General features: G+C 43.2%; 2 protein-coding genes across 2 annotated transcripts; one reads left to right on the top strand and one right to left on the bottom strand.

Moving 5' to 3' along the window:
* Window positions 1–1,109: 1,109 nt before the first annotated feature.
* LOC139534848 (interferon gamma 1-like) lies at window positions 1,110–3,708 on the top strand. Its single transcript, XM_071334302.1, has 4 exons — window positions 1,110–1,473; window positions 2,198–2,272; window positions 2,982–3,176; window positions 3,592–3,708. The coding sequence occupies exons 1-4, from the start codon at window positions 1,321–1,323 to the stop codon at window positions 3,706–3,708; spliced, it is 540 nt and encodes a 179-aa protein (XP_071190403.1). The 5' UTR covers window positions 1,110–1,320.
* A 5,775-nt stretch (window positions 3,709–9,483) lies between these two features.
* Window positions 9,484–13,169, bottom strand: LOC139533391 (interferon gamma 1-like). The gene is made up of 4 exons (XM_071331433.1): window positions 12,915–13,169; window positions 11,546–11,605; window positions 11,111–11,314; window positions 9,484–9,896 (listed from the first exon to the last, which is right to left on the bottom strand). Exons 1-4 carry the CDS (start codon window positions 13,041–13,043, stop codon window positions 9,747–9,749), a joined length of 543 nt encoding a protein of 180 aa, XP_071187534.1. The 5' UTR covers window positions 13,044–13,169; the 3' UTR covers window positions 9,484–9,746.
* Window positions 13,170–13,419: the final 250 nt, after the last annotated feature.

Below are 13,419 nucleotides of genomic sequence, written 5' to 3'. Positions count from 1 at the left end.
GGGTAGTGGAGGTGGTAGGTATTTAGACATGTCTCTGGGTAGTGGAGGTGGTAGGTATTTAGACATGTCTCTGGGTAGTGGAGGTGGTAGGTATTTAGGTAGTGGAGGTGGTAGGTATTTAGACATGTCTCTGGGTAGTGGAGGTGGTAGGTATTTAGACATGTCTCTGGGTAGTGGAGGTGGTAGGTATTTAGACATGTCTCTGGTGGTTGAACCACAGCTGGTTACTGTTAGTGCTCACGTTCCATGATTGTCTATCTATTGCACAGGGTGACAAAGTATGGTTACCATATACAGTACAATTCCCATATAACATACACAGTGCCGTAAAGTACTTAAGTAGAAATACTTTAAAGTACTACTTAACTTCAGGATCAGTGTCCTCTCCGTGGACTGCTGAGCGTATGCTAATTAGCGATTAGCATGTTGTTGTATGTAACAAGAACATTTCCCAGGACATAGATATATGGACAGAAAGCTTAAATTCTTGTTAATCTAACTGCACTGTCCAATTTACAGTAGCTTTTACAGTGAACGAATGGTGTGCTATTGTTTGAGGAGAGTGCACAGTTAGATTAACAAGAATTGAAGCTTTCTGTCAATATATCAATATATATAAAATGGTTCTACCTGCAACCAAAAACGGTTATTCGTGGGACAGCCGAAACATCCTTTTAGGTTCTAGAGTTCTAGGGTTCTACATGGAACTCAAAATGGTTCTACCTGGAACCAAATAGGTTTCTAGATACCAACCTTGTTCTTCTTCACCTCACTCACCAAACTGACTCACTCACCCCGCTCCCCCACCCCCGTAGTGGCCCTTCCAAAAAATCCCTCCAAAATGACCTGATCTGAGGTAGCTGGAGGGGGGGGTATTGAGGAAGAGCCACCCATTTAGGAGCAGAACACCTCTGATTTAAAGGAAACCTACCGAGAAGAGGAACCCACAAACCCCAAAACCTCTGTAACCTCTAACCATCATCGTTGTCTCCAGCAAACTCTGCTGCTGCACAGCTCTCTGTCTCACATATAAATACACCCCAGAGTGACACCAGGCCACCATTACTGACTCACATTGACACTCCATCTACAGACAGGTACAGTCAACAGAGACTCCACAGCTTAACTCTAAAAGGACTCCTTGATAGACTTCTCAAAGACTTCAAAAGACTTCTCAAAGACTTCAAAAGACTTCTCAAAGACTTCACAAGACTTCTCAAAGACTTCAAAAGACTTCTCAAGGGCGTATTTTGATATATTTTGCGAGGCTTTTGTTCTGTGGATTGAAAGAACGTGAGCCGCTGTAACCAGGATAATAATATGAATTCAGCCCTGGATCTTGTTGTGTTAGTATGTTTGGGATTCTGCTCTGTAGTGGTTTTGGGACGCCCCCACCACTCTGGCTCTGAACTTGGGTCCAGCTTCGTGTCCAAAAACATGGAGGAGGACATCAAAACCCTGAAAGGCCCTTTGGTGAGTTACAATAGAAAGCCTTAAACCTGTTTAAACTGATTTCTCTGGTCTGTGGTCATGGATATGTCCCAAATACCACCCTATTCAGTATATAGTGCACTACTTTGGCCACATACCACAACCCCCTGAGGTGCCTTCTTGCTATTATAAAGAGGTTACCAATGTAACTAGAACCTTAAATAAGTATTTTTTTTATGTAGGGTCTGATATACCACAGCTTTCAGCCAATCAGCATTCAGGGCTCAACCCGCCCGGTTCATAATATCTTATAATGCCCAATGCATGTGGTACTATGACAGTCCTGTCCTGTACTACTGAGAGGTTCCCTTCTCCTGGCCTTCAGCAGATGACAAACAAGAAACTTACAGTCAATTTACAGACATCTTGGGATTTTATCACTTCTTCATCTGGGTCTCAAAGTTTCATGCAAATGTTCAAAGCCCCCCAAGGGTTAGAAGTGGGCTATGATGTCCACAGTTACAGTAGTTCCCACCACCAGAGAGAACCATCGACTACTGTGAGGTTGTCTAATAGGGGGAGGAGATTGAAAGGTGGCCTGAGTAACGTCCTTTGATTGCGATGGCGAAAGCAGTAAATTAAAGGGATGTATTTTCAAAATTCTAAATGTAGACATTTAGAAAAAGACAAGATCTATATGATAAGTTGTTCTTAAAACTCTGTTTGAGTCTGTGTGCTAAATGTCAAATGTACTCATTTTATTCAGAATCTGCTGGACACCAACTTGGTAGGCCAACCTGTCTTCTTAGAGCTCATGGGAGAGCTTGATGGCAAGTTTGAGGTAAATATCTCATATTTATTTCAGTTTTTCAACAAATGTTACTGAACTCAAAAAGTTCTGTACATAGTTGGATTTTTCCGTTTTAAAGCCAACATGATTTGTAGATTCAACCTGCTAGCCCTGCTGTTGTATATTCTACCTGCTGGCCCTGCTATTGTAGATTCAACCTGCTAGCCCTGCTATTGTAGATTCTACCTGCTGGCCCTGCTATTATAGATTCAACCTGCTAGCCCTGCTATTGTAGATTCAACCTGCTAGCCCTGCTATTGTAGATTCAACCTGCTGGCCCTGCTACCGTAGATTCAACCTGCTGGCCCTGCTATTATAGATTCTACCTGCTAGCCCTGCTACTGTAGATTCAACCTGGTAGCCCTATGATTATAGATTCAACCTGCTAACCCTGCTATTGTAGATTAAACCTGCTAGCCCTGCTATTGTAGATTATAACTGCTGGTCTGCTATTTTAGATTCAACCAGCTGGCCTGCTATTTTAGATTCAAACTGCTGAACCTGCTATTGTAGATTCAACCTGCTGGCCCTGCTATTGTAGATTCAAACTGCTGGCCCTGCTATTGTAGATTCAACTTGCTAGCCCTGTCAACCTGCTGTCACATGTACTGAGGACGTACTCATTGTTAATGGTGTGCCTTTTCTCTCTCTTTCTCTCTCTCTCTCTCTCTCTCTCCTTTTGTGGTCTTCTCTCCATTAGAAGCATGAACAGAGGCTGCTCCTGAATGCCACTCTGGACGTGTACCTAAACATCTTCTCCAACATGCTGAAGGAGAACCATCCAGAGGAAGTCAAGCAGGGCCTCAGCAGACTCCGTGGGAAGGTGGAGGAGCTGAAGAGGAGCTACTACCAGGACAGAGTGAAGATGAAGATACAGCATCTGGCGGACATTAAGGTCAAAAGACTAAACTAAGTTATTCACTTATTCTGTTTACATCCCAAATGGCATCCTATTCCCTATATAGTGCATTACTTTTGACCAGAGCCCTATAGGCATTGCATTGGACATAGGGAATGTGGTACCATTTGTGATGAGTCAGGATTTAAGAAAAATTGTGTGTGTGTGTGAGAGAGAGAGAGAGAGAGAGAGAGAGAGAGAGAGAGAGAGAGAGAGAGAGAGAGAGAGAGAGAGAGAGAGAGAGAGAGAGAGAGAGAGAGAGAGAGAGAGAGGGAGAGTAAACGTGTGCTTGTGTGTCTCATAGTTTTAAAAGTCCATTGTTGTCTGAATGCCGTCTTCCAAGTGTGGACACTCCACTGGTCAGGTCAAGATAATGACGTCTCTCTAAATGTATGTTGTCACTTCTGTTTAGACCAATGATGCTGTTGTCCAGAGGAAGGCTGTGAACGAGTTCAAAGTGGTCTACCAGAGAGCTTCCCAGCTGGGGACCATTCTCCATCCGAGAGTCAAGAACACCACACAGGGCTGAGACCAGACAGAACCACCAACTGACTGATTGAAGACAGATGAGACAACAGACTGTAATACATTAGCACCTTCATAAAAGGCATCGGGTAGAAGTAAATTAATCCATATAATTTCATATATCACCTGAAATGGCCGTGTTTTCATGAATTGAATGATATAATCTTAAAGTGCAGTCAAAAACAGGACAAATGGACACCTGAAGAAAGGTAGAAACAGTCACTTTCCCAACGTAAACTTAACAACTGTCTCACAGCTTCCTCACCTACTGGTCACCATGCTTGTTCACGGTGCTATTTATTTAACTTTAACATTATTTAACATATTTATTTTAAATTTAAGTGCAAAGACATAATGTTAGTATTTATAGTTTGTGAATATTTATCAACTTTGTATGAAGGGAATTTCCATTGGTCCTATAACAGTGGTAATGTTGTACTATTTAATATCATAGTTCACAATCAATGGATCAAATGTACTGTATTTATATCCTGGGAATAAATTCTCCTGAAAATATATCCTGTTACATGTCTTGAGTCTGGTTTTTAAAAATGTGTTTTTTATCCAGTTTCCAAATTAGGATTCTATGTTACTGAAGTGCTGTTATTTCTTAATTCTCTTCGTCTTAATTAATGTGAGTCATTTTTTAATTCTGGGTCATTTTAATAATGGATGTAGAAGGCAACCAGTTTATTTTCTGATGTGAATGAAATTATGCCGAGTCACATTATTTCAGATTGTGGTTCTGGAGCTGTAAAGGTCAGATCATTCACATGATTGTGTCCTGAGACGAGTGTGATGTAGGAACCTTTACTTCAGATCCCACATTTCCGTGTTGTCACCTAACGTGTATTGGGGTTGCGCATCTGGTCTACACAGACAGACTGACATCTTCAATACTAGAGATGAACCATTTCTCTCTCATGGAAACTGACAAGCATCTGTTGAGTTCCAGTGTAAAGTTGATACATTCACCCACAAATGCCATTGATGAGATGGATATACCACTGAGTCATGCTGCCTTGGCTTCTCTGGGTTGTATTTATATGTGGGAGCCTCCTTCAACAGAGTGCAGCTCTGAAGAGGCCAGTTGGAGATTACAGGGGTGAAAATGTACTTATGATTGCAGAAGAGCATAATACTACATTCATTACAATTTGTGTGAAAGTGATACAACTGAAAACGCCTGGGTGTCACTAGAAACTAGCAACTAGCCTGAATAAGCAAAAGTGGTTCATTGTTAAATCAAACCACATTCTTTCAACATCAATATTTGTTTGAAAGTGATGCCACTGTCCCCCCTTTGAAAGAGCCTGGGTGTCAATGAAAGATAGCATCAGCATCTATTTGTACTAGCATTAGCAACTAGCAACTAGCATCTAGCAACACAGCAGTCTTCTGGAACTATGACGGTGAGGTCATTCATTCGGTGTTGTCCCGACGTTCTGGAACTATGACGGTGAGGTCATTCATTCAGTGTTGTCCCGGGGTTCTGGAACTATGACGGTGAGGTCATTCATTCGGTGTTGTCCCGGGGTTCTGGAACTATGACGGTGAGGTCATTCATTCGGTGTTGTCCCGGGGTTCTGAAACTATGACGGTGAGATCATTCATTCGGTGTTGTCCCGGGGTTCTGGAACTATGACGGTGAGGTCATTCATTCGGTGTTGTCCCGGGGTTCTGGAACTATGACGGTGAGATCATTCATTCGGTGTTGTCCCGGGGTTCTGGAACTATGACGGTGAGGTCATTCATTCGGTGTTGTCCCGGGGTTCTGGAACTATGACGGTGAGGTCATTCATTCGGTGGTGTCGCAGGATGAGTGTGTTGTAGGAACCTTTATTTCAGATCCCACCATTCCGTTTTGTCACCTGACGTGTTATGGGGTTGCACGGCCGACCTACGCTGAAACCCCAACCTGTCATCCTTTCTGAGGTGACAGAGTGACACCCTCAACCCTAACCATTTCTCTCTCATGGAAACTGACAAGCATCTATGCACTAGCAACTAGCAACTAGCCTGAATAAGCAAAAGTGGTTCATGAAAAGAAACAATTTTCAATAGATCGTTAAATCAAACCACATTCTTTCAACATCAATATTTGTCTGAATGTAATGCCGCTGTCCCCCCTTTGAAAGAGCCTGGGTGTCAATGAAAGATAGCATCAGCATCTATCTGTACTAGCATCAGCATCTATCTGTACTAGCATCAGCATCTACCTGTACTAGCATCAGCATCTATCTGTACTAGCATTAGCATCTATCTGTACTAGCATTAGCATCTATCTGTACTAGCATCAGCATCTATCTGTACTAGCATTAGCATCTATCTGTACTAGCATCAGCATCTATCTGTACTAGCATCAGCATCTATCTGTACTAGCATCAGCATCTATCTGTACTAGCATTAGCATCTATCTGTACTAGCATTAGCATCTATCTGTACTAGCATCAGCATCTATCTGTACTAGCATTAGCATCTATCTGTACTAGCATCAGCATCTATCTGTACTAGCATTAGCATCTATCTGTACTAGCATTGGCCTCTATCTGTACTAGCATCAGCATCTATCTGTACTAGCATTAGCATCTATCTGTACTAGCATCAGCATCTATATGTACTAGCATTAGCATCTATCTGTACTAGCATTAGCATCTATCTGTACTAGCATTAGCATCTATCTGTACTAGCATCAGCATCTATCTGTACTAGCATCAGCATCTATCTGTACTAGCATCAGCATCTATCTGTACTAACATCAGCATCTATCTGTACTAGCATTAGCATCTATCTGTACTAGCATTAGCATCTATCTGTACTAGCATTAGCATCTATCTGTACTAGCATTAGCATCTATCTGTACTAGCATCAGGACTAACTAACTAACAACTAGCAACTATCATCTACTGTGGCAACACAGAAGTCAACAGACAGGGCTCTGTCCTCTAGCAACACAGAAGTCAACAGACAGGGCTCTGTCCTCTAACAACACAGAAGTCAACAGACAGGGCTCTGTCCTCTAACAACACAGAAGTCAACAGACAGGGCTCTGTCCTCTAGCAACACAGAAGTCAACAGACAGGGCTCTGTCCTCTAGCAACACAGAAGTCAACAGACAGGGCTCTGTCCTCCAGCAACACAGAAGTCAACAGACAGGGCTCTGTCCTCTAACAACACAGAAGTCAACAGACAGGGCTCTGTCCTCTAGCAACACAGAAGTCAACAGACAGGGCAGCAACACAGAAGTCAACAGACAGGGCTCTGTCCTCTAACAACACAGAAGTCAACAGACAGGGCTCTGTCCTCTAACAACACAGAAGTCAACAGACAGGGCTCTGTCCTCTAGCAACACAGAAGTCAACAGACAGGGCAGCAACACAGAAGTCAACAGACAGGGCTCTGTCCTCTATCAACACAGAAGTCAACAGACAGGGCTCTGTCCTCTAGCAACACAGAAGTCAACAGACAGGGCAGCAACACAGAAGTCAACAGACAACAGCCCTGTCTGTTGACTTCTGTGTTGCTAGAGGACAGAGCCCTGTCTGTTGACTGTCCTCTATCAACACAGAAGTCAACAGACAGGGCTCTGTCCTCTAGCAACACAGAAGTCAACAGACAGGGCTCTGTACTCTAACAACACAGAAGTCAACAGACAGGGCTCTGTCCTCTAACAACACAGAAGTCAACAGACAGGGCTCTGTCCTCTAGCAACACAGAAGTCAACAGACAGGGCAGCAACACAGCAGTCAACAGACAGGGCTCTGTCCTCCAACAACACAGAAGTCAACAGACAGGGCTCTGTCCTCTAACAACACAGAAGTCAACAGACAGGGCTCTGTCCTCCAACAACACAGAAGTCAACAGACAGGGCTCTGTCCTCCAACAACACAGAAGTCAACAGACAGGGCTCTGTCCTCTAGCAACACAGAAGTCAACAGACAGGGCAGCAACACAGCAGTCAACAGACAGGGCTCTGTCCTCTAACAACACAGAAGTCAACAGACAGGGCTCTGTCCTCTAACAACACAGAAGTCAACAGACAGGGCTCTGTCCTCTAGCAACACAGAAGTCAACAGACATGCATACCAACCTGAACTTAATTGCATCACCAAAGAACTTCCCCAGAACGTGTCATAAGTCCCTGTTTCCTAGGGATTCCAACCCAAGACCCCAGGCTCTGCTGCAAAGAAAAGGTGTTCAGCGGCCGTGTGTTGGTGTGTGATTTAAAGGAAACCTCGCTCAGTGAGAGAACCCACAACCTCACACCTCTATCGTTTCAACTCTCTCTCTGCCTCAACTATATAAATACTTGTCTGACTTAACCTCAGCATCAGTCAGCAGGACACAGAAGACCAAGACTTGGGTAGTGTCAGATACAAGGGAAGAAGACCCAGTTAGACTAAACAAGGTTATGATGTTACATACAGTTGAAGTCGGAAGTTTACATACACCTTAGTCAAATACATTCAAACTCATTTTTTCACAATTCCTGACATTTAATCCTAGTAAAAATTCCCTGTCTTAGGTCAGTTAGGATCAACACTTCCTTTTAAGAATGTGAAATGTCAGAATAATAGTAGAGAGTGATTTATTTCAGCTTTAATTTCTTTCATCACATTCCCAGTGGGTCAGAAGTTTAAATACACTCAATTAGTATTTGGTAGCATTGCCTTTAAATTGTTTAACTTGGGTCAAACATTTCGGGTAGCCTTCCACAAGCTTCCCACAATAAGTTGGGTGAATTTTGGCCTATTCCTCCTGACAGAGCTGGTGTAACTGAGTCAGGTTTGTAGGCCTCCTTGCTCGCACATGCTTTTCAGTTCTGCCCACAAATGTTCTATAGGATTGAGGTCAGGGCTTTGTGATGACCACTCCAATACCTTGACTTTGTTCTCCTTAAGCCATTTTGCCAGAAGTGTGGAAGTGTGCTTGGGGTCATTGTCCATTTTGAAGACACATTTGCGACTAAGCTTTAACTTCCTGACTGATGTCTTGAGATGTTGCTTCAATATATCCACAACATTTTCCTCCCTCATGATGCCATCTATTTTGATGTTAAAGGTGTAAACCCAAGTGTAAGTGTTGATGTTAAAGGTGTAAACCCAAGTGTAAGTGTTGATGTTAAAGGTGTAAACCCAAGTGTAAGTGTTGATGTTAAAGGTGTAAACCCAAGTGTAAGTGTTGATGTTAAAGGTGTAAACCCAAATCTAAGTGTTGATGTTAAAGGTGTAAACCCAAGTGTAAGTGTTGATGTTAAAGGTGTTTAGGTTGGTGTGTTTGTTCCTGTTTCTGAGGACGCTGTGTGGGCATCCCAAATGGCAGCCTAGCCCCTATATAGTGCACTACCTTTGACCAGGACCCTATGGGCCGCCCATTTGGGACACGGCCATTGTGTGGGCCACAGCCGTTGTGTGGGCCCCATGCAGGGGAGGGTTTTGGTTTCAATACGAGAACAATTATATAAGTTCAGTCGGCCAATGTGTGATATTTCCATACAGCACCACACATAGACTGTGTGTGTGTGTGTGTGTGTGTGTGTGTGTGTGTGTGTGTGTGTGTGTGTGTGTGGATAGATAATATCAGTCATCAAAATTGTTTCCTCAGCGTTCATTTATTCAGTCATAGAATTTACAGATTTAGCATAATCTGCAATAAATAACTATTTATAAAAAAAAAAACATTTTCTAGATAATGAATAATAAATATAAATTAACTAAATCTATTGATTCAAGAGAAATAAAAACTCTTAACAATGATAATATACCATTGAGTATTGTGCGTCATTTCATAGATTAAATAAATACATTTTATAAATAGATGTCCAGTTGAGGCCTTTTGTATCAAGGAAATATGTAACTTCAATATGTATCTCCACTGTGTCTCCGGGGGGAAGTTTCCCCGAGGTACAGATCTAGGATCAGCTGCCCCTCCCCCAATCCTAACCTTCACCATTAGAGGGGGAAATGATAAACTGACCCAGGATCAGTATCTAGGGGTAACTTCCCCCTACACCTAGCCTTCACACTAGACACGGTTGGTCATCTACATGATGCTTGATTTGAGCCTCTGGGCTTGCCGTCTCTTCCTGCGATTGTCCTTCTTCAGATGGAACTTAATGGCCAGTTTGGAGGCTTTCTCATAGATGGTAACCAACTCGGACAGAGCCTTCCCCTGGACTGTGGGGTCACTGGTCTGAGATAGAAGATACAAGCATTAACTATAATGTTATCAGTTCATCAGGTGTCACTGGTCTGAGATAGAAGATACAAGCTTTAACTATCAGGTTATCAGTTCACCAGGTGTCACGATGATGGTGTCTATACAGTAGACTATACTACAGTCATGATGATGGTGTCTATACAGTAGACTATACTACAGTCATGATGATGGTGTCTATACAGTAGACTATACTACAGTCATGATGATGGTGTCTACACAGTAGACTATACTACAGTCATGATGATGGTGTCTATACAGTAGACTATACTACAGTCATGATGATGGTGTCTATACAGTAGACTATACTACAGTCATGATGATGGTGTCTATACAGTAGACTATACTACAGTCATGTTGATGGTGTCTATACAGTAGACTATACTACAGTCATGTTGATGGTGTCTATACAGTAGACTATACTACAGTCATGTTGATGGTGTCTATACAGTAGACTATACTACAGTACAATGATGGTGTCTATACAGTAGACTATACTACAGTCATGTTGATGGTGTCTATACAGTAGACTATACTACAGTCATGATGATGGTGTCTATACAGTAGACTATACTACAGTCATGATGATGGTGTCTATACAGTAGACTATACTACAGTCATGATGATGGTGTCTATACAGTAGACTATACTACAGTCATGATGATGGTGTCTATACAGTATACTATACTACAGTCATGGTGATGGTGTCTATACAGTAGACTATACTACAGTCATGATGATGGTGTCTATACAGTAGACTATACTACAGTCATGATGATGGTGTCTACACAGTAGACTATACTACAGTCATGATGATGGTGTCTATACAGTAGACTATACTACAGTCATGATGATGGTGTCTATACAGTAGACTATACTACAGTCATGATGATGGTGTCTATACAGTATACTATACTACAGTCATGATGATGGTGTCTATACAGTAGACTATACTACAGTCATGATGATGGTAGCACAGTGCTAGAGGATAATTAATCCAGAAAGCTGCTGATTTAAATGTTGCATAGTCCATGGGATGTTTCATTCTAATGGACATATCCTTAATTTAATTTTAAACAAGATAAGTACATGTCATTGCTATGTGGCTTCATCTGCTAAAATATGAAGCGATGACCATGTGAAAGTAGATGACACCAGATCTGTGTTCTGCTTCATGGAGGGAAGCTCACCTTGACGGCCCACAGGTTCTGCAGGTGTGTCCTCAGCTCAGGTATCCTCCCCAGGAAATAGTGTTTCTGGAGAAGCTGAACTTTCCCCTTGACATAATTCAGACTGTCCCTCACTTCCTGGTCCCCCGTCTGGTTCAGCATCTGACTGAAGATACTCAGATACACGTCCAGAACCACACTCATCAACACCCTCCGCTCACTGTCCTGAGGAAGGGAGGGAGGGAGGGAGGGAAGGAGGGAGGGAAGGAAGGAAGGAAGGAAGGAAGGAAGGAAGGAAGGAAGGAAGGAAGGAAGGAAGGAAGGAAGGAAGGAAGGAGAATACTTTTAATATCTTGAAACGTAGTTTTGTGTCCAGCCTAGCCCAAGGGTAAACTGTAGTTCCACATTGGTGATGTTAGCCTGAAGGGGATAACAATGTGTAACTATATATCTTACCTCAAACGTGTCCTTGGGGAAAACAGGGTTCCCGTTGAACAGCTGGTCCTTGGAGATCTTCTGAAAGAGCAAGACATGATGACAATCAGTGGTGTTGCTTTTCTCCTTCAACTTGGTGCATTTTATTGCGTATAGTGGGCTCTTCTACCCCTAATCACAAGTATAGTGTCTGTCAGACCTGGGCTAAATACGTCAAATAACTTAAAATACATAATTTAGTTTGTCCGGTACAATGGCAACAATGGAGTAGTCCCAAAAGTGCAAACTCCAAGCTACATCTAAGCTAAAGCTCACCTCAGATGGAAGTGTTTGAGCCAGGTCTGGTGTCTATGGGCCTACCTGGAAATGCACTGTTATGATGATGTCATCATTTTCTGTGTCATTTCAGTCTCACTGACAAGTCTTTCCTGCTTGGGCAGGAAGTGTGTAACTCCTCTTGGTTTTAGTCAAACATTTTATCTCTAACTCATCAACATCCAATGTTCTCCCTGTTCTGTTCAACTGTTGACCTCCTATTAGGAAGGAGATCTCCCTGTTCTGTTCTACTGTTGGCCTCCCATTAGGAAGGAGATCTCCCTGTTCTGTCCTACTGTTGGCCTCCCATTAGGAAGGAGATCTCCCTGTTCTGTCCTACTGTTGGCCTCCCATTAGGAAGGAGATCTCCCTGTTCTGTCCTACTGTTGGCCTCCCATTAGGAAGGAGATCTCCCTGTTCTGTCCTACTGTTGGCCTCCCATTAGGAAGGAGATCTCCCTGTTCTGTCCTACTGTTGGCCTCCCATTAGGAAGGAGATCTCCCTGTTCTGTCCTACTGTTGGCCTCCCATTAGGAAGGAGATCTCAATTTTCTGTTCTACTGTTGGCCTCCCATTAGGAAGGAGATCTCCCTGTTCTGTTCTACTGTTGGCCTCCCATTAGGAAGGAGATCTCCCTGTTCTGTCCTACTGTTGGCCTCCCATTAGGAAGGAGATCTCCCTGTTCTGTCCTACTGTTGGCCTCCCATTAGGAAGGAGATCTCCCTGTTCTGTCCTACTGTTGGCCTCCCATTAGGAAGGAGATCTCCCTGTTCTGTCCTACTGTTGGCCTCCCATTAGGAAGGAGATCTCCCTGTTCTGTCCTACTGTTGGCCTCCCATTAGGAAGGAGATCTCCCTGTTCTGTCCTACTGTTGGCCTCCCATTAGGAAGCAGGAGTCTAAAGTTTGCTGATGCAAACACAGCCAGTAGAGGCCAATTAGCTGTCGTGTCTGTCTGTCTGTCTGTCTGTCTGTCTGTCTGTCTGTCTGTCTGTCTGTCTGTCTGTCTGTCTGTCTGTCTGTCTGTCTGTCTGTCGAAACCCCTGTTTCCCCAGTTAATAATGTGTATGATACTTACATAGTGGCCTTTCAGTTTGTCTATGTTGCTCTTCATGGTAACTGATGTGTACTGAGCAGCATTACTCCATCCTAAAGTCATCCAGCCCATCAAGCAGAAACACATCACAGCCCTTGATAACACATCCATGGTCCTCAACCTCACGCTGAAGATCCCTCAAAGCTCAATAGTCCTCAATCGGTGTACGGAAACTTCAGTCAAAGGCCTTGACTTGAGTTGACTTAACGAGACCGCCTTGTATCTGACACTACCCAAGTCTTGGTCTTCTGTGTCTGTCTGACTGATGCTGAGGCTAAGACAGACAAGTATTTATATAGTCGAGGCAGAGGCAGAAATGATAGAGGTGTGAGGTTGTGGGTTCTCTGACTGAGCGAGGTTTCCTTTAAATCAAACACCAACACACGGCCGCTCAGTAACACCTTTCTTTGCAGCAGATCATGGGGTCTTGGGTTGGAATCCCTAGGAAACAGGTAGTTTTGACACATTCTGGGGAAGTTCTTTGGTG

Source organism: Salvelinus alpinus, chromosome 11, assembly GCF_045679555.1.
Source record: "Salvelinus alpinus chromosome 11, SLU_Salpinus.1, whole genome shotgun sequence".
NCBI classification, from domain to species: domain Eukaryota; kingdom Metazoa; phylum Chordata; class Actinopteri; order Salmoniformes; family Salmonidae; genus Salvelinus; species Salvelinus alpinus.
The sequence above is the reverse complement of the archived record's forward strand: the minus strand, read 5'-3'. Positions and strand labels throughout refer to the sequence as shown.